Here is a 27,824-nt window from a genome sequence, read left to right as displayed (position 1 = left end):
ACTGGCACAGTGACTGGCACAGTCACACTTTGGTAGAACAGCAATATGCCTAATTTTTACAAATTGTGTTACGTTGTTGAGAGGTTCTTGAGAGGTTCTTGAGAGGAATATGATACTACTGTAGCTACGAAGGCTTTGGGAAACCAATCCTAGGTTGATGGCCCTCTGTAAAGTTGTCACCTATGCGGTCCAGCCGGTCCAGAGCCACGGTCTCGAAGGCCCGTCTCATCATGGGGTACTCCTCCAGGACCTGGTTAAAGTTGTCCACAGACAGAGAGTACAGCCGGCAGTAGGTCTCAGCGCGAACACTGGCCGTTCTTCTGCCCCGAGTCAGCAGGCAGATCTCTGCAGGGAAAAGAAGAATGATTCAGTTCTAGATGTCAACCAACCACTTGGCTTTTGTTTTGTCCGCACATGTAGCATGAAAAATTAAACCTATTTCAGAGAATTATATTTTTTGATATTGAGGAGAGGAGCACTGTCATGCCCTATTTCTATGTAAAACACATTATACAGTATGAGTATTTGATTTCCAAAATAAACTGTTTCAAGATATTCTCATTATGAAACAGAGCTGTTTGTGTTGGGCTCCATGTACTGTACTGTTACGCACCAGAGGACAGGGAGTCAGAATAAATGATCATATCGTCAATATGAGTCGATAAAACACACAAAACAAGAGTAGTGTTTTCTGGACTAATTCCACAGATGGAGGACTTAACGTTCTGACCTCGTCTGGTCCTTCTATCGTCAGATCAGCAAAATAAAAACAACCCAAGCTCCGTTCTAGTAAAAAACAATGTAGGAGTATTATCAAGGGAAGCTGTCTGTCTGTTTGTCTGTCTGTCTGTCTCCCTCCCTGTCTGTTTGTACGTGACCTCGTCTGGTCCTTCTATCGTCAGATCAGCAAAATAAAAACAATGTAGGAGTATTATCAAGGGAAGCTGTCTGTCTGTCTCCCTCCCTGTCTCCCTCCCTGTCTCCCTCCCTCCCCGTCTGTCTGTCTGTCTGTCTGTCTGTCTGTCTGTCTGTCTGTCTGTCTGTCTGTCTGTCTGTACGTGACCCTGTCTGTCTGTCTGTCTGTACGTGACCCTGTCTGTCTGTCTGTCTGTCTGTACGTGACCCTGTCTGTCTGCCTGCCTGCCTGCCTGCCTGCCTTCCTGCCTGTCTGTGTCTCTCTCTCTCTTTCTGGCCTCCTTTAGTTCTATTTAGTTTTTAATCTATTTATTTATTAGATTTCTCAAATCTTTTGCTTATCATGAATGCTTGTTCAATACAGTGCACAGGCATAACACAGATTTCAGGTTTAATCTTCGTGTTGAATGAATTATATTCTCATGTTACAGTTTAATAGACACAGTGGAAACAACTCCATCACAAAGCTCAACCTCAACTAAATCCAAAGCCCTTGTGAGATGATTGGTATAAATTATTGTCTTGTCTGTAACACAGAGTCATATAAATTAATCTAATGAATCAATGGAATTATGTTTGGAGAAGAACATCCCTGGGAATCTCCCCCGGAACCTCCAGCACCCATGTGAGGTCCCCCGGGGTTCCGTTTCGACAACATTCTATTTCCACTCCTCATCTCCAGGGACTATGGTCCAAATGTAGCTCAATCTGCCTATTTGGCTAACGCTGGTATATTAACATTGATATTAAGTGAACACTGAAATATTGATTAATGGCAAATGTCTCTGTCAAATAAATTCCATAAATAAATCAAACGAATATCCCGGAACGATGTGGGGTCCCCCAGGGCGGGTATTGACATGATGTGGGGTCCCCCAGGGGTGGGTATTGACATGATGTGGGGTCCCCCAGGGGCGGGTATTGACATGATGTGGGGTCCCCCAGGGGCGGGTATTGACATGATGTGGGGTCCCCCAGGGGCGGGTATTGACATGATGTGGGGTCCCCCAGGGGCGGGTATTGACATGATGTGGGGTCCCCCAGGGGCGGGTATTGACATGATGTGGGGTCCCCCAGGGGCGGGTATTGACATGATGTGGGGTCCCCCAGGGGGTATTGACACGATGTGGGGTCCCCCAGGGGCGGGTATTGACATGATGTGGGGTCCCCCAGGGGTGGGTATTGACATGATGTGGGGTCCCCCAGGGGCGGGTATTGACATGATGTGGGGTCCCCCAGGGGGGGTATTGACACGATGTGGGGTCCCCCAGGGGCGGGTATTGACACGATGTGGGGTCCCCAAGGGGCAGGTATTGACATGATGTGGGGTCCCCCAGGGGCGGGTATTGACATGATGTGGGGTCCCCCAGGGGCAGGTATTGACATGATGTGGGGTCCCCCAGGGGCAGGTATTGACACGATGTGGGGTCCCCCAGGGGCAGGTATTGACATGATGTGGGGTCCCCCAGGGGCGGGTATTGACATGATGTGGGGTCCCCCAGGGGCAGGTATTGACATGATGTGGGGTCCCCCAGGGGCAGGTATTGACACGATGTGGGGTCCCTCAGGGGCGGGTATTGACACGATGTGGGGTCCCTCAGGGGCGGGTATTGACACCGTCCACATTCAAACTTTTCTATATTTTTTGCTGTTTTCTTGTGTTTTTATCATGTTTTCTTGTGTTTTCAGACCCTGGTTCGATTCCAGGCTGTATCACAACCCGGCCGTGATTGGGAGTCCCATAGGGCGGCGCACAATTGGCCCAGCGTCGTCGGTTTGGCAGGTGTGTGTGGATATTGTAACAGACGCTCTGTGACATCTTTCCTACCTCCAAAGTAGGACCCGTCAGACAGCTTGGTCTCTTTGTTGCCCTTGGCGATGACGCAGACCACCCCGTGTTGGATGAAGTACATCTTTCTGCCGACAGTCCCTTCCATAACCACGCTATCCATGGGCTGGAACACCTCAAAACGCAGCTTGGTCAGCATTGACGTCACAAAGTTGGGGTCGGCGTTGGCGAACAGAGGCATCGAAGCCACCAGCTTACGACAGTTGAAGTTGACGATCTCCTGCAAAGACAGAAATCATGAAATAGAAGAAAACTATAATTTTAAGTACACAAAAAAAACGTGTTCCGTAAGGAGAATAAGATTCAGGACACTAGCAAGGTGGTATCGTGATAAACATTTTGACACTTCTAAGAGACGTATGAACAGAGATCTATTGGTATATATCATATGTATAGGTTGTCAGATCTACATTATACAATCCTTGTTTACACAAGCGGTATCATGATAAACATTTTGTAGGCAGGTAGCCTAGTGGTTAGAGTGGAGGGACGGCAGGTAGCCTAGTGGTTAGAGTGGAGGGTGGCAGGTAGTCTAGTGGTTAGAGTGGAGGGCGGCAGGTAGCCTAGTGGTTAGAGTGGAGGGGGTGGCAGGTAGTCTAGTGGTTAGAGTGGAGGGGCGGCAGTGGTAGCGGCAGGTAGCCTAGTGGTTAGAGTGGAGGGGCGGCAGGTAGCCTAGTGGTTAGAGTGGAGGGGCGGCAGGTAGCCTAGTGGTTAGAGTGGAGAGGCGGCAGGTAGCCTAGTGGTTAGAGTGGAGGGGCGGCAGGTAGCCTAGTGGTGGTGGAGGGGCGGCAGGTAGAGTGGGAGTGGGCGGCAGGTAGCCTAGTGGTTAGAGTGGAGGGGCGGCAGGTAGCCTAGTGGTTAGAGTGGAGTGGTTAGAGTGGAGGGCGGCAGGGGCTAGTGGGCAGGGTAGCCTAGTGGTTAGAGTGGAGAGGTGGAAGGTAGCCTAGTGGTTAGAGTGGAGGGGCGGCAGGTAGCCTAGTGGTTAGAGTGGAGGGGCGGCAGGTAGCCTAGTGGTTAGAGTGGAGGGGTGGCAGGTAGCCTAGTGGTTAGAGTGGAGGGCGGCAGGTAGCCTAGTGGTTAGAGTGGAGGGTTGGCAGGTAGCCTAGTGGTTAGAGTGGAGGGGTGGCAGGTAGCCTAGTGGTTAGAGTGGAGGGGTGGCAGGTAGCCTAGTGGTTAGAGTGGTGGAGGGTTGGCAGGTAGCCTAGTGGTTAGAGTGGAGGGTTGGCAGGTAGCCTAGTGGTTAGAGTGGAGGGGCGGCAGGGTAGCCTAGTGGTTAGAGTGGAGGGGCGGCAGGTAGCCTAGTGGTTAGAGTGGTTAGAGTGGAGGGGCGGCAGGGTAGCCTAGTGGTTAGAGTGGAGGGGGGCGGTAGCCAGTGGTAGCCTAGTGGTTAGAGTGGAGGGGTGGCAGGTAGTGCCTGGAGTGGTTAGAGTGGAGGGGCGGCAGGTAGCCTAGTGGTTAGAGTGGAGAGGGCGGCAGGTAGCCTAGTGGTTAGAGTGGAGGGCGGCAGGTAGCCTAGTGGTTAGAGTGGTTAGAGTGTAGTGGAGGGGGGCAGGTAGTCTAGTGGTTAGAGTGGAGGGGTGGCAGGTAGCCTAGTGGTTAGAGTGGAGGGGCGGCAGGTAGCCTAGTGGTTAGAGTGGAGGGGCGGCAGGGTAGCCTAGTGGTTAGAGTGAAGGGGCGGCAGGTAGCCTAGTGGTTAGAGTGGAGGGGCGGCAGGTAGCCTAGTGGTTAGAGTGGAGGGGCGGCAGGTAGCCTAGTGGTTAGAGTGGAGGGGCGGCAGGTAGCCTAGTGGTTAGAGTGGAGGGGGGCGTAGCAGTGGTAGCCTAGTGGTTAGAGTGGAGGGGTGGCAGGTAGCCTAGTGGTTAGAGTGGAGGGGCGGCAGGGTAGCCTAGTGGTTAGAGTGGAGGGCGGCAGGGTAGCCTAGTGGTTAGAGTGGAGGGGCGGCAGGTAGCCTAGTGGTTAGAGTGGAGGGGCGGCAGGGTAGCCTAGTGGTTAGAGTGGAGGGTGGCAGGTAGCCTAGTGGTTAGAGTGGAGGGCGGCAGGTAGCCTAGTGGTTAGAGTGGAGGGGCGGCAGGTAGCCTAGTGGTTAGAGTGGAGGGGCGGCAGGTAGCCTAGTGGTTAGAGCGTTGGGCCAGTAACCGTAAAGGTTGCTAGAACGAATCCCCCGAGCTGACAAGGTACAAATCTGTTGTTCTGCTCCTGAACAGGCAGTTAACCCACTGTTCCTAGACCGTCATTGTAAATAAGAATTTGTTCTTAACTGACTTGCCTAGTTAAATAAAGGTAAAATACACTATGTCCCTTATTTGCAGCAAACATAAACCCTGTCCCAAATGACTCCCTACGTAGTGCACTACTTTTTGACCAGAGCCTAATGGTCCCTGATCAAAAGTAGGGCACTAAATAGGGAATAGGGTGCTACACAGAATATTGAACGGATACGTCCCTCAACAAAGTCAGAATGTGTCCTATCTACTAGCCAATGAGATGAAGGCATCACGTCTTGCCATCATTAGGGTGATAAATCACTGCAGTCATAGGGGTCCCAAATGGAACCCCATCCTCTACATACTGTAGTGCAATACATGCCAGAGCCCTGTGGGCTAGAAAGGGAATAGTGTGACATTTGGGACTCCGTCATTGAGATGATGGAGATTAAGGCGTGATTGAGACAGAACCAGCAAAGGTTATTACTATCATGATGATGTGTCTGATGTCACACACACACACACACACACACACACACACACACACACACACACACACACACACACACACACACACACACACACACACACACACACACACACACACACACACACACCACTCTGACCTCTCTGAGCGGTTCGTTCAGCTCCCCCAGAATGCTCTCCTCGTCAAACATCTTGCCCTGGAAGCGATGTTCGTAGTAGTCATGGACCCGCTGCCGCATGCTGGCAGGAAGCTTGTGGAAGGACATGTACTGCTCCACCTGTTTATACTGTAGACACAAAGATAATTGATTAGTTGATTCATTGATTAATTAAAAAGGCATGTACTGCTCCACCTGTTTATACTGTACAAGACAAAGATAATTGATCAGTTGATTCATTGATTGATTAATTAAAAAGGCATGTACTGCTCCACCTGTTTATACTGTAGACACAAAGATAATTGATTAGTTGATTAATTGATTGATTAATTAAAAAGGCATGTACTGCTCCACCTGTTTATACTGTCATGACGTTGGCCTGGGGGTCGGTTTATGACAGTCATAAATACCATCTCTCCCCCTTTATCCTCTCTCTACCCTAGAGATTCTGGGAACATCAGAAGGTGGGGGGAAATGAACTATATTCTGGTAATCCGACCAATATGCGGTGGTACTTAATGAATATGATGTCAGTTCGTTGTCATCTGAGACATTCTCAGCAATGATAGGATGACATAAACTCTACAGTGGAAAGTCTGCACATTGTAGTTATCGGATTCACGTGGAATTTTTGTTCAATATAAATGTTTGAATAGAAAATTATTGGTGAAGAGATTACATGTAATTTTAGCTTTCAAATGAGAGATTTGGGTTTTCATAAGGTTATAGGGCTCTGCTCAATCAGTGGCCCGCCCCTGTGAAGAGACATGGGTTATAAAACTTTTCAGACACACCCTTCTCCCTCCACGATATAAAGCCTTGACGAAAATGTAACCTCCTGTTCCAAGTACGCGAGGGCTGCAGCCTCTGCGTTAAAAGGGCAAATAACTTGCTGTTCCGAGGATGTGAGGACGACGGTCCGATGTCAGAATGGTTTAGATAATAACTACAGAACGAAGCCAACCTCTGCGTGAGCTTTTGTTGCGAATGGTATGAACTTTGAACTCTTATTCACTACAGAAGTGATACCTCCTAGCCGTTGAGTAAGCAACAGCAGCTGCAGACGTGGGCTAGGAAAGAACAGACAGAGTATTCCGTCTACCACACAACGACGTTACTACAACGTATCCAATTTACCGCCAGAGACATTCTTCAAAGGACTCGGTTGGGCAACACGGCCTTCCATCTACCACCAACCTACTGATGCGCAGCTCAGAGTAAGAATTTATGGGCGGTAATTTAGAATGCATAAGATACTGTATTTAAGATAGCATGGCTTCTCCCTTTGTTCCTCAAGTCTTCCCGGTCTTTCACTCAAACCCCGCCCCTTTTCTTTTGTGTAACCAGCTGTCATATCTGTTCCGTCCACTAGGGACGTTTCCCTTTATGACATCATTTGTAATCAATGTATGATTCATTCTGTGTATATATAATTCTGTGTGATTAGTTAGGTATTTAGTAAATAAATAATTAAACTCTATTTTGCATTGCTGATTCAACTTGTTAGCCAGGGTTCCTGAAGATAACCAAGAATTTACAACATTCAGATGAGACTGAAATAATGTGACGATTAATATTGACTGCTGTTGATGTAAAATATTACCAGGCCTTTAAGAGTTTATTCGGAAGATAACAGCTCTATAAATATTATTTTGCGGTGCCCCGACTTTCTAGTTAATTACATTTACATGATTAGCTCAATCAGGTGATATTAATTACAGAGAAATGATTTTATAGAATAGCATGTCATATCACTTAAACCGGCATAGACAAAGACACGACAATACTCAAATCAAATCAATCAAATAAATGGTATTTGTCACATGATTCGTAAACAGGTGTACACTAACAGGTAGACTAACAGTGAAATGCTGACTGACAGGTCCTTCAAAACAATGCAGAGAGAAAAATACAGAAAAATAATAGCACAGGGAATAAATACACAATGAGAAACGATAATTTGGCTTTATACATGGGGTACCAGTACTGAGTCAATGTGCAGGGTACCAGTACTGAGTCAATGTGCGGGGTACCAGTACTGAGTCAATGTGCGGGGTACCAGTACTGAGTCAATGTGCGGGGTACCAGTATTGAGTCAATGTGCAGGGTACCAGTACTGAGTCAATGTGCATGGTACCAGTACAGAGTCAATGTGCAGGGGTACCAGTACTGAGTCAATGTGCGGGGTACCAGTACTGAGTCAATGTGCGGGGTACCAGTACTGAGTCAATGTGCGGGGTACCAGCACTGAGTCAATGTGCGGGGTACCAGTACTGAGTCAATGTGCGGGGTACCAGTACTGAGTCAATGTGCAGAGTACCAGTACTGAGTCAATGTGCAGGGTACCAGTACTGAGTCAATGTGCAGGGTACCAGTACTGAGTCAATGTGCAGGGGTACCAGTACTGAGTCAATGTGCAGGGTACCAGTACTGAGTCAATGTGCAGGGTACCAGTACTGAGTCAATGTGCAGGGTACCAGTACTGAGTCAATGTGCAGGGTACCAGTACTGAGTCAATGTGCAGGGGTACCAGTACTGAGTCAATGTGCAGGGTACCAGTACTGAGTCAATGTGCAGGGTACCAGTACTGAGTCAATGTGCAGGGTACCAGTACTGAGTCAATGTGCAGGGGTACCAGTACTGAGTCAATGTGCAGGGTACCAGTACTGAGTCAATGTACAGGGTACCAGTACTGAGTCAATGTGCAGGGTACCAGTACTGAGACAATGTGCAGGGTACCAGTACTGAGTCAATGTGCAGGGTACCAGTACTGAGTCAATGTGCAGGGTACCAGTACTGAGTCAATGTGCAAGGGTACCAGTACTGAGTCAATGTGCAGGGTACCAGTACTGAGTCAATGTGCAGGTACCAGTACTGAGTCAATGTGCAGGGTACCAGTATTGAGTCAATGTGCAGGGTACCAGTACTGAGTCAATGTGCAGGGTACCAGTACTGAGTCAATGTGCAGGGTACCAGTACTGAGTCAATGTGCAGGTACCAGTACTGAGTCAATGTGCAGGGTACCAGTATTGAGTCAATGTGCAGGGTACCAGTACTGAGTCAATGTGCAGGGTACCAGTATTGAGTCAATGTGCAGGGTACCAGTACTGAGTCAATGTGCAGGGTACCAGTACTGAGTCAATGTGCAGGGTACCAGTACTGAGTCAATGTGCAGGTACCAGTACTGAGTCAATGTGCAGGGTACCAGTATTGAGTCAATGTGCGGGGTACCAGTACTGAGTCAATGTGCAGATACATAATTGACGTATTGGGACAGTGAGGGTATTGAGTGGAGAGTGAGGGTAATTATGTGGAGAGTGAGGGTATTTCGTGGAAAGTGAGGGCATTACGTGGAGAGTGAGGGCATTACGTGGAGAGTGAGGGTATTTCGTGGAAAGTGAGGGCATTACGTGGAGAGTGAGGGCTTTATGTCTCTCTCTGTCTCTCTCTGTCTCTCTCTCTCTCTCTCTCTCTCTGTCTCTCTCTGTCTCTGTCTCTCTCTCTGTCTCTCTCTGTCTCTCTCTGTCTCTCTCTCTCTCTGTCTCTCTCTCTCTCTGTCTGTCTGTCTGTCTCCCTCCCTCCCTCCCTCCCTCCCTCCCTCCCTCCCTCCCCCTCCCTCCCTCCCTCCCTCCCTCCCTCCCTCCCTCCCTCCCTCCCTCCCTCCCTCCCTCCGTCTCTGTCTCCGTCTCTCTCTCTCTCTCTCCCTCCCTCCCTCCCTCCCCTTCCTTCCTTCCTTCCTTCCTTCCTTCCTTCCTTCCTTCCTTCCTTCCTTCCTTCCTTCCTTCCTTCCTTCCTCCCTCTCTCTCTCTCTCCCTCTCTCTATCTCAGGCCCTCACTACTGAGAAGGCAAGGCCAGACCATCGGACTCGGAGTCCAGCAGTCACTCACCTTCTCCTGGTACTGACGTCGGGATGAGTCCAGTGACTGGATCAGAGCGGTAGCATGGCCTACGAACATGGCATAGCAGGTGGCTCCCACGATCATACTGAGGATGGTGAGCCAAACGTCTACCAGGCCCACAGGAGGGTACATACCGTACCCGATACACAGCATGTGACTCATAGCCTTGAACAGGGCATAGGAATACTGCTGGCCCCACGTGTCATTCTGTAGGAGGGATGGAGAGAGGAGAAGAGAAGGAGAGATTAAAAGAAGAGTGAGAGAAAAGAAAAGGAATGAGAGATGAGAAGACACTGGGGGGTAGAATGGACACTAGGGATAGATCGGATACTAGGGGTAGACTGGACACTAGGGGTAGACTGGATACTAGGGGTAGACTGGACACTAGAGGTAGATGGACATGATGGAAAGATGGAGCAGATTGCCTAATGCTCCAGGATGAGTAAAAGTCCTGAGGGGTTAAGTATGTGAGTAAGACCTTTGGAACACAGGACCTTTGGAACACTGGACTTCTGGAACACAGGACTTTTGGAATGCTTACCGCCATCTTGTTTCTGATTACCCAACAGTCAGAAGGGGAAGTCCTGTAGCACAGGAACCGGTGTGTGTGCGTGTGTGTGTGTTTGTGTGTGTGTGCGTGTGTCTACTCACCACCATCTTGTTTCTGGTGACCCAGCAGTCAGAGGGGAACTCTTGCAGCATGGGAACCAGGAATTGCAGACATCCATCCCAGTGACACAACAGCAGCATCATAGCTATCAGGTTCACGATCCTCACCATGGCACTGGCCAGGTCATAGGTCATATGGAAAACCTAGGAGATTAGAATTAGAATGAGAAAAACTTTATTGTCCACCACACAAGGGGGATTAACTAACATTACTGAACCTGCAGCTAGCTAAGTAACTATTCTATTCTAATTCGCCAGCAGTGTAAACACCACTAAAAACCACTAAATACTACTACATACTACTAAACACCACTAAACACCACTAAACACCCCTAAAAACCACTAAATACTACTAAACACCACTAAATACTACTAAACACCACTAAACACCCCTAAACACCCCTAAACACCACTAAATACTACTAAACACCACTAAACATCACTAAATACTACTAAACACCACTAAAAACCACTAAATACTACTAAACACCACCAAACACCACTAAATACTACTAAACACCACTAAATACTACTAAACACCACTAAACACTACTAAACATCACTAAATACTACTAAACACCACTAAATGGTACTAAACACCCCTAAACACCACTAAACACCACTAAATACTACTAAATACAACTAGATACTACTAAAAACCACTAAACACCACTAAATACTACTAAACACCACTAAATACTACTACATACTACTAAACACCACTAAACACCACTAAACACCACTAAACACCACTAAACACCACTAAATACTACTAAACACCTCTAAACACTACTAAACATCACTAAATACTACTAAACACCCCTAAACACCACTAAACACCCCTAAACACCACTAAAACAACTAGACACCACTAAACACCACTAAATACTACTACAAACTACTAAACACCACTAAACACCACTAAACACTACTAAACATCACTAAATACTACTAAACACCACTAAACACCACTAAACACTACTAAACACCACTAAACACCACTAAACACCCCTAAACACCACTAAAAACTACTAAACACCACTAAACACCACTAAATACTACTACAAACTACTAAACACCACTAAACACTACTAAACATCACTAAATACTACTAAACACCACTAAACACCACTAAAAACTACTAAACACCACTAAACACCACTAAATACTACTACAAACTACTAAACACTACAAAACACCCCTAAACACCACTAAACACCACTAAATAATACTACATACTACTAAACACCACTAAACACCCCTAAATACTACTAAAACTACTACATACAACTAAACACTACTAAACATCACTAAACACTACTAAACACCACTAAACACCACTAAAAACTACTAAACACCACTAAACACCACTAAATACTACTACAAACTACTAAACACTACAAAACACCCCTAAACACCACTAAACACCACTAAATAATACTACATACTACTAAACACCCCTAAACACCACTAAACACCCCTAAATACTACTAACTACTACTACATACAACTAAACACCACTAAACACCACTAAACACCCCCTAAACACCACTAAATACCACTAAATACTACTAAACACCACTAAACACTACTAAACATCACTAAATACTACTAAACACCACTAAATACTACTAAACACCCTAAACACCACTAAACACCACTAAACACCACTAAAACTACTACTACAAAACACCACTAAACACCACTAAACACCCCTAAACACCACTAAACACCCCTAAATACTACTAAACACTACTAAATGTTACTAAACACCACTAAATACTACTAAACGCCACTGAACCCCACTAAACACCACTAAATACTACTAAATACTACTAAACACCACTAAACACCACTAAATACTACTAAACACCACTAAACACCCCTAAACACTACTAAACATCACTAAATACTACTAAACACCACTAAATACTACTAAACACCCCTAAACACCACGAAATACTACTAAACATCACTAAATACTACTAAACACCACTAAATACTACTAAACACCCCTAAACACCACTAAATACTACTAAACATCACTAAATACTACTAAACACCCCTAAACACCACTAAATACTAGTTTACCAGATGGAGTTTACCAGATGGAGTTTACTGGGATGGAGTTTACCAGATGGAGTCTACCTCCTCCTACCTTCCTACCTCCTCCTACCTCCCTTCCTCCTTTCTCCCTACATCCTACCTCCCTGTCTCCTCCTACCTCCCTAACTCCTACCTCCTCCTATCTCCCACCTCCCCACCTCCTCCTCACCTCCTCCCACTGGTGTATATATCTAATGAGTCTGGACAGCCTCAGAAGCCTCAACAAACTCAAGATCTTCGTAAACCGCACGATCCTCAGCGCTCGGGCCGTCTTGTAGAAGTCTGAGTCGATCCTGGTCTCCACAATGAGGAAGATGTAATCTACTGGTATGGACGAGATGAAGTCCACCATGAACCAGCTCTTCAGATACTTGATCTTGATGGTCTGTGGGTCCAGGATGATCTCGGTGTTGTCCTCCTTGACGATGCCCGTCCGGAAGTTGAGGACGAGGTCGATGAGGAACAAGGTGTCTGAGATGACGTTGAAGACGATCCAGGGGGGAGTGTGCTCGTCCTTGAAGAAGGTGATGCCCACAGGGATGATGATGAGGTTCCCCACCATGAGGAACAGCATTATCAGATCCCAGTAGAACCTAAAGAGAACAGACAGCTTTAACAAAATAACCTAGAGAGAGGAACAGGGAGGAACCAAACAGATCTTAGAACCTAGTAGGAACAGGGAGGAACCAAATAGATCTTAGAACCTAGGAGGGACAGGGAGGAACCAAACAGATCTTAGAACCTAGTAGGAACAGGGAGGAACCAAATAGATCTTAGAACCTAGGAGGAACATGGAGGAACCAAACAGATCTTAGAACCTAGTAGGAACAGGGAGGAACCAAACAGATCTTAGAACCTAGTAGGGACAGGGAGGAACCAAACAGAACTTAGAACCTAGTAGGAACAGGGAGGAACCAAACAGATCTTAGAACCTAGTAGGAACAGGGAGGAACCAAACAGATCTTAGAACCTAGTAGGAACAGGGAGGAACCAAACAGATCTTAGAACCTAGGAGGAACAGGGAGGAACCAAACAGATCTTAGAACCTAGTAGGAACAGGGAGGAACATGATGAATCAGAGAAAGAGTCTATACAATTTCTATTTCCCAACAAAATATATGTTGTCAGAAATGGGTAATACTATATAATATATAATTATAATATAGTAAGTTAAATGCTATTCTATTGTTTTGTTATATTTGATTATATTCTACCCCTAAAGGAGTCGTTAGAGTTGCTAGGTTTATCAGAGAACATCTCCTTTAAAATGTATGGATTCAGGTTAGAAGTCGAGGTCGACCGATTACGATTTTTTTCACGCCGATACCGATTATTGGAGGACCAAAAAAGGCCGATACCGATTAACCGGACGATTTTTATTTTTATTTGTAATAATGACAATTACAGCAATACTGAATGAACACTTATTTTAACTTAATATAATACATCAATAAAATCAATTTAGCCTCAAATAAATAATTAAACATGTTCAATTTGGTTTAAATAATGCAAAAACAAAGTGTTGGAGAAGAAAGTAAAAGAGCAATATGTGCCATGTAAAAAAGCTAACATTTCAGTTCCTTGCTCAGAACATGAGAACATATGAAAGCTGGTGGTTCCTTTTAACATGAGTATTCAATATTCCCAGGTAAGAAGTTTTAAGTTGTAGTTATTATAGGAATTATGGGACTATTTCTCTCTATACCATTTGTATTTCATTAACCTTTGACTATTGGATGTTCTTATAGGCACTTTAGTATTGCCAGTGTAACAGTATAGCTTCCGTCCCTCTCCTCGCCCCTACCTGGGCTCGAACCAGGAACACATCGACAACAGCCACCCTTGAAGCAGTGTTACCCATGCAGAGCAAGGGGAACAACTACTCCAAGTCTCAGAGCGAGTGACGTTTGAAATGCTATTAGCGCGTACCCCGCTAACTAGCTAGCCATTTCACATCGGTTACACCAGCCTAATCTCGGGAGTTGAAAGGCTTGAAGTCATAAACAGCGCAATGCTTGAAGCACAACGAAGAGCTCCTGGCAAAACGCACGAAAGTGCTGTTTGAATGAATGCTTACGAGCCTGCTGCTGCCTACCACCGCTCAGTCAGACTGCTCTATCAAATCATAGACTTAGTTATAACATAATAACACACAGAAATACGAGCCGTAGGTCATTAATATGGTAGAATCCGGAAACTATCATCTCGAAAACAAGACGTTTATTCTTTCAATGAAATACGGAACCGTTCTGTATTTTATCTAACGGATGGCAACCCTAAGTCTAAATATTGCTGTTACATTGTACAACCTTCAATGTTATGTCATAATTATGTAAAATTCTGGCAAATTAGGCAGCCCAAACTGTTGCATATACACTGACTCTGCGTGCAATGAACGCAAGAGAAGTGACACAATTTCACCTGGTTAATATTGCCTGCTAACCTGGATTTCTTTTAGCTAAATATGCAGGTTTAAAAATATATACTTCTGTGTATTGATTTTAAGAAAGGCATTGATGTTTATGGTTAGGTACACATTGGAGCAACGATACGCACAGCATCGATTATATGCAACGCAGGACACGCCAGATAAACTAGTAATATCATCAACCATGTGTAGTTAACTAGAGATTATGATTGATTGATTGTTTTTTATAAGATAAGTTTAATGCTAGCTAGCAACTTACCTTGGCTTACTGCATTCGCGTAACAGGCAGTCTCCTTGTGGAGTAGCAACGAGAGAGAGGCAGGTCGTTATTGCGTTGGACTAGTTAAGGTTGCAAGATTGAATCCCCCGAGCTGACAAGGTGAAAATCTGTCGTTCTGCCCCTGAACAGGCAGTTAACCCACTGTTCCTAGGCCGTCATTGAAAATAAGAATGTGTTCTTAACTGACTTGCCTAGTTAAATAAAGGTTGAATAAAAGGTGTAAAAAATGTTTTAAAAAATTCAAAAATTGTTACGAAAACTTGAAATCGGCCCCAATTAATCGGCCATTCTGATTAATCGGTCGACCTCTAGTTAGAAGAGTAGCAAATTACTCAGGAGGAACATGTGTAAGTGAAGAGAGCAGAACAAAACACAGAGGTATGCACCATGTGATGTGTTTGCTGTGTGTGTCTGTGTGTGCGTGCACATCTGTGTTTGTTGTGTATTCCAGTCCATTCTTGTGTTGTAATTATATTACATTTGATTTTTTTTATCCCTTTTCTTCCCAATTTCCCGTAGGGACTCGGGAGAGGCGAAGGTCGAGAGCCATGCGTCCTCCGAAACACAACCCAACCAAGCCGCACTGCTTCTTGACACAATGCCCACTTAACCCGGAAACCTGCCGCACCAACGTGTAGGAGGAGGAAACAACGTACACCTGGCGACCGTGTCAGCGTGTACTGCGCCCCGCCCGCCACAAGAGTCGCTAGTGCGCCCTTCTTGTGCTGTGATTCACCTAAAATCAATGTAGCTGGAAGACGATACACCCTCACCACAGTATGGATCAGAGAGAGAGATAGAGAGATTGAATTGAGAGAGAGAGAGAGAAAGAGAGAGAGAGAGAGAGAGAGAGAGAGAGAGAGAGGAGATTGAATTGAGAGACAGAGAGATTGAATTGAGAGACAGAGAGATTGAATTGAGAGACAGAGAGATTGAATTGAAAGAGAGAGAGAGATTTATATATTATCTACCTCACTTGCTACCTCACTTGTTTTATTATCTACCTTACTTGCTTAGGCAATGTTAACACGTTTCCCATGCCAATAAAGCCCTTGAATTGAATTGAATTGAATTGAGAGCGAGAGAGAGAGAGCGAGAGAGAGAGAGATAGATAGAGAGCGAGAGAGAGATTGAATTGAGAGAGAGAGATTGAATTGAGAGAGAGATTGAATTGAGAGACAGAGACAGAGAGATTGAATTGAAAGAGAGAGAGATTGAATTGAGAGAGAGAGAGATTGAATTGAAAGAGAGAGAGATTGAATTGAGAGAGAGAGAGATTGAATTTAGAGAGAGAGAGATTGAATTGAGAGAAAGAGAGATTGAATTGAGAGAGAGAGATTGAATTGAGAGAAAGAGAGATTGAATTGAGAGAGAGATTGAATTGAGAGAAAGAGAGATTGAATTGAGAGAGAGATTGAATTGAGAGAGAGAGAGAGATTGAATTGAGAGAAAGAGAGATTGAATTGAGAGAGAGAGAGATTGAATTGAGAGAGAGATTGAATTGAGAGACAGAGAGACAGAGAGAGGTAGAGAGAGACAGAGACAGAGAGAGAGAGAGAGATTGAATTGAGAGAAAGAGAAATTGAATTGAGAGAGAGAGAGAGATTGAATCGAGAGACAGAGAGAGATAGAGAGAGAGATTGAATTGAGAGAGAGATTGAATTGAGAGAGAGATTGAATTGAGAGAAAGAGAGATTGAATTGAGAGAGAGAGAGATTGAATTGAGAGAAAGAGAGATTTAATTGAGAGAGAGATTGAATTGAGACAGAGAGACAGAGATAGAGAGAGAGATATTCTGAACATGACCTATGAGGATGCGTGTATTAACCACGTTCAGCTTCCATCTCCTATAGGTTGTACCCCAGCGTACGAGCAGAATATATCGTCTAAATGGGATCTACCCTTCAAATGCTGATGATCACTGGTCATGAAAACATGATTAACGTATGCATTCATTCATTCATAATAATCGACGTGGCTAAAATAGACTACGTTTTAATAGTGGTGACTGGAAAGTCAACACTACTGAAGTGGACAGTGACGGAATCAGAATACCAAACTTCAGCACCACATGACGGTGGACAGCGACCGCCAGACTCGCTGTGTCACACCGTCGCTTTCCATTCCAATGGTGCTGAATCCCTACAGACAAACACAGCAAGTCTGCAGGGGTGCAACTTTGCACATAGCCTTTATGCTAGACTGTTCAGCCATATAAATGTTTTCAACTCAAACTTTAGAATTGTAAATAATTTGGAGTAAATCTGCAAATAATTGAAATAGAAACATCTTTCTACAGTCACCACCACTCTAAATCACCAGTCTCTGATCCTCTTTCTACAGTCAGCACCAGTCTAAATCCCCAGTCTCTGATCATCTTTCTACAGTCACCACCAGTCTAAATCCCCAGTCTCTGATCATCTTTCTACAGTCACCACCAGTCTAAATCCCCAGTCTCTGATCATCTTTCTACAGTCACCACCAGTCTAAATCCCCAGTCTCTGATCATCTTTCTACAGTCACCACCAGTCTAAATCCCCAGTCTCTGATCATCTTTCTACAGTCACCACCAGTCTAAATCCCCAGTCTCTGATCATCTTTCTACAGTCACCACCAGTCTAAATCCCCAGTCTCTGATCATCTTTCTACAGTCACCACCAGTCTAAATCACCAGTCTCTGATCTTCTTTCTACAGTCACCACCAGTCTAAAACCCCGTCTCTGATCATCTTTCTACAGTCACCACCACTCTAAATCACCAGTCTCTGATCTTCTTTCTACAGTCACCACCAGTCTAAATCCCCAGTCTCTGATCCTCTTTCTACAGTCACCACCAGTCTAAATCCCCAGTCTCTGATCATCTTTCTACAGTCACCACCAGTCTAAATCCCCAGTCTCTGATCATCTTTCTACAGTCACCACCAGTCTAAATCCCCAGTCTCTGATCATCTTTCTACAGTCACCACCAGTCTAAATCCCCAGTCTCTGATCATCTTTCTACAGTCACCACCAGTCTAAATCCCCAGACTCTGATCCTCTTTCTACAGTCACCACCAGTCTAAATCCCCAGTCTCTGATCATCTTTCTACAGTCACCACCAGTCTAAATCCCCAGTCTCTGATCATCTTTCTACAGTCACCACCAGTCTAAATCCCCAGTCTCTGATCATCTTTCTACAGTCACCACCAGTCTAAATCCCCAGTCTCTGATCATCTTTCTACAGTCACCACCAGTCTAAATCCCCAGTCTCTGATCCTCTTTCTACAGTCACCACCAGTCTAAATCCCCAGTCTCTGATCCTCTTTCTACAGTCACCACCAGTCTAAATCCCCAGTCTCTGATTGGATGAATGTATTTGTTACATAGTGAAAGAGAAGAAGACAGTGAGGAGACTGGTGAGGAGAAGGAGAATGTAATTGATTCTATAGTAATATATTGACAGTACCACAGACAGTATACAGCTCACTGAGTCTCTCTCTCTCTCTGCCCCTCTCTCTCTCTGTCCCTCTCTCTCTCTCTGCCCATCTCTTTCTCTCTTTCTGCCTTTTCCCTACTCTCTACCCCTCTCTATCCCACTCTCTCTATCTGTCCCTCTCTGCTCTTTTGCCTGTCTCTCTCTCTCCCTCTCTTTCTGTTCCTAACTTTCTGTTTCTTTCTGTTCTCCCTCTCTTTCTATTCCTAACCCCCTCTCTCACTCTCTCTCTCTCTGTCCCTAACACTTTCTCTCTCCCGCTCTCAGTCCCTAACCACCCCACCCCCCCCCCCCCACCCTCTCTCTCTCACTCTCTCTCTGTCCCTAACCCCTCCTCCCCCTCTCTCTATCTCTGTCCCTAACCCCCTCCCTCTCTCTCTGTCCCTAACCCCTCCTCCCCCTCCCTCTATCTCTGTCCCTAACCCCTCCTCCCCCTCTCTCTATCTCTGTCCCTAACCCCCTCCCTCTCTCTCTGTCCCTAACCCCTCCTCCCCCTCCCTCTATCTCTGTCCCTAAACCCCTCTCTCTATCTCTGTCCCTAACCCCTCCCTCTATCTCTGTCCCTAAACCCCCCTCTCTTTCTTTCTCTCTATCTCCCTCTGCCCTCTCTCTCTCTCTGTCCCTAACACTTTCTCTCTCCCGCTCTCAGTCCCTAACCACCCCACCCTCTCTCTCTCTCTGTCCCTAACCCCCTCCCTCTATCTCTGTCCCTAACCCCCTCCCTCTATCTCTGTCCCTAAACCCCCTCCCTCTATCTCCCTCTCTATCTCCCTCTGCCCTCTCTCTCTCTCTGCAGTGCTGTGACACACTGATCCTAATTGCTCTTCCCTCCTCTGGTGGATAAATCCCTGCGTTATCTCTTGGGAATCCATGTCCTCTCCAGGAGCCCGCCCTCACCAGCCAGATGTTTGAGCAATTAGCATTAAAGGGAAAATCTGGGATTTGAAAAACAACAGAGGGGTCAACCCGACCCCGGCATTTGCCAACTGTAAAGTTTTGTAGAGGAGGAATAATGGTCTGGGGTTGTTTTTCATGATTCATTCTAGGCCCCTTACAGATAGTTTGGGTGAATGGAAATCTTAATGCTACAGCATTAATGCTACAGCATACAATGACATTCTAGATGATTCCTTGCTTCCAACTTTGTGGCAACTTTGGGGGAGGTCCTTTCCTGTTTCGGCATGACAATGCCCTGGTGCACGAAGCGACGTCCATACAGAAATGGTTTGTTGAGATCGGTGTGGAAGAACTGGCCTGCACAGAGCCCTGACCTCAACCCCATCGAACATCTTTGGAATGAATAGCCAGGCCTAATCGACCACAATCACTGCCCGACCTCACTAATGCTCTTGTGGCTAAATGGAAGCAAGTCCCTGCAGCAATGTTCCAACATCTATTGGAAAGCCTTCCCAGAATAGTGGAGGCTGTTATAGCAGCAATGTTCCAACATCTATTGGAAAGCCTTCCCAGAATAGTGGAGGCTGTTATAGCAGCAAATGGAATGAGATGTTCGACGAGCAGGTGTCCACATACTTTTGGTCATGTAGTGTAGATTGAATGCACCGAGCTGTCTGTTTAAACTACTAGCACACAGCTAAGACACCCATGCATACCCCACAAGACATGTCACCAGAGGTCTCTTCACAGTCCCCAAGTCTAGAACAGACTACGGGAGGCGCCCAGTACTACATAGAGACATGACTACATGGAACGATTTCATATCAAGTAACTCATGCAAGCAGTAGAATCAGATTTAAAAATCTACACTTTATGGAACAATGCAGACTGTGAAGAGACACACGCACACACACACACACGCACACACACACACACAGACACACACACACACACACACACACACACACACACACTACACACACAGATACATTGTAATATTGTTGTATGGTGGTACTCAGTGGTGGAAAAAGTACCCCATTGTCATAGATGAGTAAAAGTAAAGACACCTTAATAGAAAATGACTCAAGTAGAAGTGAAAGTCACCCAGTAAAACACTACTTGAGAAAGGTCTAAAAGTATTTGTTTTCAAATATACTAAATTATCAACATTAAATGTAACTGCAAAAAATATACTTTTACAAAAGTTAAAGTATAAATCATTTCAAAATGTCTTATATTAAGCAAACCAGACGGCATTATTTTTCTTGTTTTTTAAAATGTATTTACTGATAGCCAGGGGCACACTCCAACACTCAGACATCATTTATAAAGGAAGTGTTTAGTGAGTCTGCCAGATCAGGCAGTCAGTGTGTGTATGAATTAGACCATTCTCCTGTTCCTGCTAAGCATTCAACATGGAACAAGTACTTTTGTGTGTCAGGGGAAAATGTATGATATGTTCTTTTGGAATGTAGTGAAGTAAAAGTAGTAAAAAATATAAATAGTAAAGTACAGTACAGATACCCTGAAAAACTACTATTTTAACTAAAGTACTTTACACCACTGGTGGTACTATAAATGCTGTGTTGTAGATATGTAATAATGTTATATAATGATTATAATAATAATAATTATTATATAATGTTTTATCTTTTGTTTTATATCTGATGTATATGCCTCAATGTGTTTGGACCCCAGGAAGAGTAGCTGCTGCCTTGGCAACATGGGGATCCATAATAAACCCCAGGAAGAGTAGCTGCTGCCTTGGCAACATGGGGATCCATAATAAACCCCAGGAAGAGTAGCTGCTGCCTTGGCAACATGGGGATCCATAATAAACCCCAGGAAGAGTAGCTGCTGCCTTGGCAACATGGGGATCCATAATAAACCCCAGGAAGAGTAGCTGCTGCCTTGGCAACATGGGGATCCATAATAAACCCCAGGAAGAGTAGCTGCTGCCTTGGCAACATGGGGATCCATAATAAACCCCAGGAAGAGTAGTTGCTGCCTTGGCAACATGGGGATCCATAATAAACCCCAGGAAGAGTAGCTGCTGCCTTGGCAACATGGGTATCCATAATAAACCCCAGGAAGAGTAGCTGCTGCCTTGGCAACATGGGGATCCATAATAAACCCCAGGAAGAGTAGCTGCTGCCTTGGCAACATGGGGATCCATAATAAACCCCAGGAAGAGTAGTTGCTGCCTTGGCAACATGGGGATCCATAATAAACCCCAGGAAGAGTAGCTGCTGCCTTGGCAACATGGGGATCCATAATAAACCCCAGGAAGAGTAGCTGCTGCCTTGGCAACATGGGGATCCATAATAAACCCCAGGAAGAGTAGCTGCTGCCTTGGCAACATGGGGATCCATAATAAACCCCAGGAAGAGTAGCTGCTGCCTTGGCAACATGGGGATCCATAATAAACCCCAGGAAGAGTAGCTGCTGCCTTGACAGGAACTAATGGGGATCCATAACAAACTAATCGGAGAAGTAGTGACAGAGAGTAGGCCTAATCAGATACGTAGTGACATAGAGTAGACCTAATCAGATACGTAGTGACATAGAGTAGGCCTAATCAGATACGTAGTGACATAGAGTAGGCCTAATCAGATACGTAGTGACATAGAGTAGGCCTAATCAGAGACATAGTGACATAGAGTAGGCCTAATCAGATACGTAGTGACATAGAGTAGGCCTAATCAGATACGTAGTGACATAGAGTAGGCCTAATCAGATACGTAGTGACATAGAGTAGGCCTAATCAGAGACGTAGTGACATAGAGTAGGCCTAATCAGATACGTAGTGACATAGAGTAGGCCTAATCAGATACGTAGTGACATAGAGTAGGCCTAATCAGAGACATAGTGACATAGAGTAGGCCTAATCATCGGATGGGTCCTCAGTGTCTCCTGACCCCTCCTGTCTCAGCCTCCAGTATTTATGCTGCAGTAGTTTATGTGTCGAGGGGCTAGGGTCAGTCTGTTGTATGTGGAGTACTTCTCCTGTCTTATTCAGTGTCCTGTGTGAATTTAAGTATGCTCTAATTCTCTCTTTCTCTCTTTCTTTCTCTCTCTCGGAGGACCTGAGCCCTAGGACCATGCCTCAGGACTACCTGGCATGATGACTCCTTGCTGTCCCCAGTCCACCTGGCCGTGCTGCTGCTCCAGTTTCAACTGTTCTGCCTGCAGCTATGGAACCCTGACCTGTTCACTGTGATTGCTATTATTTTACCATGCTGGTCATTTATGAACATTTGAACATCTTGGCCATGTTCTGTTATAATCTCCACCCGGCACAGCCAGAAGAGGACTGCCCACCCCCTCATAGCCTGGTTCCTCTCATAGCCTGGTTCCTCTCTAGGTTTCTTCCTAGATTTTTGGCCTTTCTATTCCTCCCAGATTGCAGATCCTATGGCTTCCACTAGATATCAAGAGTCTTTAGAAATGGTTTCAGGCTTGTTTTTAAAAAAATGACCGAGTATTTGTAGTTTTTCCAAGATGTCTCTCATTAGAAAAGTAGTCTTGTTGGTGCGTGAATGAGGTGCGCGCTCTTCGTTATTTATCTTCCCTGTTGAACATACTATTCTCCATCTTAAATTGTATCGTTTATATAGATATTAGAGTACCTGACGATTAATTAGAAACATCGTTTGACTTGTTTGGACAAACTTTAATGGTAACTTTTTGGATTTGTTTGTATGCATGTTGAAAGAGTGGATTACTGAATCAAGCGTGCCAACTAAACATACATTTTTGGGATATAAAGAAGGACTTTATCGAACAAAACAACCATTTGTTGTGTAGCTGGGACCTTTGGGATTGCAAACAGAGGAAGATCTTCAAAGGTAAGTGATTTATTTTATCGCTATTTGGGATTTTGTGACACCTGTGCTGGGTTGGAAAAGTATTTTGGTGTGGGGCGCTGTCCTCAGATAATCGCATGGTATGCTTTCGCCGTAAAGCCCTTTTGAAATATGACAATGCGGTTGGATTAACAAGAAGTTAAGCTTTTAAACGATATAAGACACTCGTATTTGCATGAATGTTTAGTGTTGCGATTTTGTCATTTGAATTTGGCATCACTGGATCCGTGCGCTTCCCTAGTAACATTAAGACAGTTCCCTAGTAACATTAAGACAGTTCCCTAGTAACATTAAGACAGTTCCCTAGTAACATTAAAACAGTTCCCTAGTAACATTAAGACAGTTCCCTAGTAACATTAAGACAGTTCCCTAGTAACATTAAGACAGTTCCCTAGTAACATTAAGACAGTTCCCTAGTAACATTAAGACAGTTCCCTAGTAACATTAAGACAGTTCCCTAGTAACATTAAGACAGTTTCCTAGTAACATTAAGACAGTTCCCTAGTAACATTAAGACAGTTCCCTAGTAACATTAAGACCACCTCCACCTTCCTCTGTCCTCCCCTCCTCCTCTCTCCCCCCACTTTCCTCTGTCCTCCCCTCCTCCTCTCTCCTCCCACCTTCCTCTGTCCTCCCCTCCTCTCTCCCCTCACCTTCCTCTGTCCTCCACTCCTCCCACCTTCCTCTGTCCTCCCCTCCTCTCTCCCCTCACCTTCCTCTGTCCTCCTCTCTCCCCCACCTTCCTCTGTCCTCCCCTCCTCCTCTCTCCTCCCACCTTCCTCTGTCCTCCCTACCTCCCTCCTCCTCTCTACCTCCCCCACCTTCTTCTGTCCTCCCCTCCTCCTCTCTCTCCCCCTCCTCTCTACCTCCCCCACCTTCCTCTGTCCTCCCCTCCTCCTCTCTCCCCCTACCTCCCCCATCCTCTCTCCCCCTACCCCCCTCCTCATCTTTCCCCTTCCTCCCCTGTCCCCCTTCTTCTCTCTCCCCCACCTTCCTCTGTCCTCCCCTCCTCCTCTCTCCCCCACCTTCCTCTGTCCTCCCCTCCTCTCTTCCCCTACAGCCCCCTCCTCTCTCCCCCTCCTCATCTTTCCCCTTCCTCCCCTGTCCTACCCCATCCCCTGTCCTACCCCCATCCCTTCCTCCTCTCCCCCATCCTTCCCCTGTCCTCCCCATCCCCTCCTCCTCTTTCCCCTTCTTTCCCCTGTCCTCCCCACCTTCTCTCTCCCCCTACCTTCCCCTGTCCCCCCCACCACCACACACCCTCCCATTAACCTAATTGTGAGGTCATGATCCTGCCTGATGTGTGCTTCTAATATCTTGAATGGTCATGTTACCCTATTTTAATTACCCCATTTCAAAAGCCTTGACCTAGCTCATAGCGGTCTGGCCTGCTGCACACTCTCTCTCTCTCTTTCTCTGTAATCCCATGGCCTCACTAAATGTAATTCAGATGAGTGTGTGTGTGGGGGGGTGGGGGGGGGAACACTGTAACACATCAGGATTGGAGGATAAGTCCCAACATGCCAGGACGGTGGACATGTCCTGTTGATGACAGCAGAGAGAGAACTCAAGGTTAAAATGATACAGAAAAAAACCAAACATTTTATGTGTGTGGTGATGAACAGATGGCATGATGGAATGAATGCCCTTGTTTGTGTTGGTGATATGAAATAAATAGTTGTGAGACAGGATCTCTCTCTCTGAGCACACATGTGTACACACACACAGACATATCCATATTGAGTCAAAACAAACTGAGCCTAAAAGATCAGTACCAGCAGTATTAGTTGGATATGAATATGCCTGGAAATGCAAAATGAATATGCATGCCAGTAGTCAAATCTAAAAACGGTATTTAAATTGAACTGGCATCTCTGTTTGAGCTTTACTTCAGACAAGACCCAACAGCATTGAGTTTAAATGAAAAAACAGAAAGAGCCTTGACTCATATTGGCTTCATGTTGTTGATGTGTGCAGAGGGTCCCTGGTTCGCGCCCGGGTATGGGCGGGGGGGGGACGGTCTAAAATTATGTGTTACACTGACACCATCTCAAACAGCCTAGCTTTGGGCACTGTACCCTGTGAAGATAACTCCAAGGGTGACCACAAACTTTTCTTCGTATGCTACTGGGAAAGCTGAACTTGGTGAGCTAGTAAACTATTCTAGGCTATTATCACAACAATGAATCGGAGAGGGTGTGAAAACTACAAGAGGCCTTTAACTTGTCTAATCAGACACTTGTCTGGTTTCAGTCAAACTATTCAGTAATCTAATTAATGACTGCTAAAGATCCTCTGAACAATAATTACCTAAAATCACTGTATGGGTGAATGATCCAAAATCCTGCAGACTTGACGCGTTCCCTTTCGTGTTCCACGGCCCTCTCGCTCCCCAACATTCTCAGAGAGAACTTGTTGACTCCTGGTTGAAGCATCGCCCCGAACTGCCGGTGCATGAAGCCCGCCCGGTACAACTGCTCTGCTTCGTCTGACATGATCGGTTCGGTTCCTTCTAACTTGATGAAAGTGGACTCATCGAAGACGGACGATCGGCGATGTGCACTAGCACTGCGACCGCCGGCACCATGCTCTCCCAGCTCGCCCCCTCCGGGGTAACTCTCTTCGTTAGCACCGGTGTCTGCCTCGGAGATCAGCCTCCGCTGCTCAGCTGGATCTGACCCAAGAGTGTGTCGGCCAGTGATGGAGGAAAGGCGACCTCTGACCAGACGACAGTCCCCATTCAAGTTGGTCTTGATGGCAACGTCCGTTTCCAAGTCTCCGGCGGTTCCGCTCTTGGGGTCCCGGTCCCCGTTGCTCTTCCAACTGCTGGTGGGGGATGAAGGTCCAGGAGGAGGGAGAGACTTCAGCCTGATACCGGTTCTTTTCTTCTTGGTGTCCTTGTCGCCACCACCGTATTCTCCTCCGTCGTCAACCATCACAGATACAGAGCCTTTTTGACCAATGTTTTGCGGCAAGCTGTACAGCCTTTTGCGCATGGATGAATGAAACGTATCCATTATGATGGTATTTAGGAACAGATGCGACAGACACGCTCTAGTCTGGGCTATGAGAAAAACGCGTTGGACAAAGAAACAAAAATATACAAGCTATGATGATTATAAAACATGTATTTCATAAACTCAAAAGGCGCAGGGTTCCGAAAAGAGTGACGGCGCATCTGCAGCAGAACAGGGACAGTTCGAATCTTACTTGACACTTGAAATGTGTTTCTGCCTGCTCCGGGTTGCAACAGTTCGTACCGCTTTGGCGCGACGGTCATATTACGGTAGGCCTACATGCCCGGGAACTCAATGAATAACATCCAGCTATTAAGTTATTCCTAAATCAGAGTGTAGTAGCCTAGATGACGACAACACATCAGTGGTACTGATGCTGCCTGCATGCTGTCTGCGCTAATTATCGGACGTGCCAGTCGGGAGGCAGAGTGAGGAAGGATGCTGGCTGGCTTGTGTCTCTGTGGTACTTCATGACAAAGCATGATCTCCTCTCTCTCCTGATTCTCCTCCTAAAATATTAAAGCCCTGGCTAGCTGGCTGTCAATAGGAAATTACGACATGCAGCCTTCCACGGAGTCAGTCAGTCCTCACCAGCTTGCATTCAAATACTGCTGGCTGCTGTGTGTGCTGATATCACTGATCTATCAGGTTGCCATAGGAACGCTATTCTCAACATGGAAACTGGATATTAATGGGGCTAATCTACCGGGTTGACATAGGAACTGCTCTGAGCATCCCAGTGCAGCAGTTCTCTAATAAACTGGATATTAATGGGGCTAATCTACTGGGTTGCCATTGGAGCTGCTCTGAGCATCCCAGTCCAGCAGTTCTCTAATAAACTAGATATTAATGGGGCTAATCTACCGGGTTGCCATGGGAACACTATTCTCAGCATCCCAGTCCAGCAGGAGTCAGGCTGGATGATAAGAGGGTGTGATTTAAAAACTCCCTGACAGTCTTGATGATATACTTTGTTGTAAATGATAAACTATAGGCTGCACACACACACACACACACACACACACACACACACACACACACACACACACACACACACACACACACACACACACACAAAGACACACTGGTTCATACCTGAACTTCTGTTATTTATCTGGGTTAAATGATGGGTCAATGACATTCACAAATAACATTTCCGTTTTACTTCCTAAATGGAAATGAAATGTATCCAACTGTGCTGGTCATACAGAGAGTGTCACACCCTGACCATAATTTGCTTTGTATGTTTCTATGTTTTGTTTGGTCAGGGTGTGATCTGAGTGGGCATTCTATGTTGGATGTCTAGTTTGTCTGTTTCTGTGTTTGGGACTGATATGGTTCTCAATCAGAGGCAGGTGTTAGTCATTGTCGCTGATTGGGAACCATATTTAGGAAGCCTGTTTGGTGTTGGGTTTTGTGGGTGATTGTCTATGTTAGTTGCTTGTGTCAGCACAGTTCTCATTATAGCTTCACGGTCGTTATTTAGTTTATTGGTTTTATAGTGTTTGCTTTATTAATTATCAAGATGAACACAAACCACGCCACATTTTGGTCCTCCGATCCTTCTCGCCTCACCTC

General features: G+C 45.6%; 1 protein-coding gene across 1 annotated transcript in view; it reads right to left on the bottom strand.

Moving 5' to 3' along the window:
• The window catches only part of LOC112237274 (potassium/sodium hyperpolarization-activated cyclic nucleotide-gated channel 2-like), a 35,649-nt gene extending 8,812 nt beyond the window's left edge, over positions 1 to 26,837 (bottom strand). Inside the window, exons 1-7 of the mRNA XM_042301884.1 lie at positions 25,540 to 26,837; positions 12,457 to 12,880; positions 10,164 to 10,325; positions 9,501 to 9,719; positions 5,595 to 5,741; positions 2,744 to 2,984; positions 181 to 345 (exon numbers count right to left, since the gene is read on the bottom strand). Of these exons, the coding sequence (XP_042157818.1) occupies positions 181 to 345; positions 2,744 to 2,984; positions 5,595 to 5,741; positions 9,501 to 9,719; positions 10,164 to 10,325; positions 12,457 to 12,880; positions 25,540 to 26,246 (2,065 nt within the window). The 5' untranslated portion in view covers positions 26,247 to 26,837. The remainder of the gene's footprint in view (positions 1 to 180; positions 346 to 2,743; positions 2,985 to 5,594; positions 5,742 to 9,500; positions 9,720 to 10,163; positions 10,326 to 12,456; positions 12,881 to 25,539) is intronic.
• Positions 26,838 to 27,824: the final 987 nt, after the last annotated feature.

This window comes from Oncorhynchus tshawytscha, linkage group LG19 (assembly GCF_018296145.1).
Source record: "Oncorhynchus tshawytscha isolate Ot180627B linkage group LG19, Otsh_v2.0, whole genome shotgun sequence".
NCBI lineage: Eukaryota > Metazoa > Chordata > Actinopteri > Salmoniformes > Salmonidae > Oncorhynchus > Oncorhynchus tshawytscha.
This window is presented reverse-complemented; position numbering and strand designations above follow the sequence as displayed.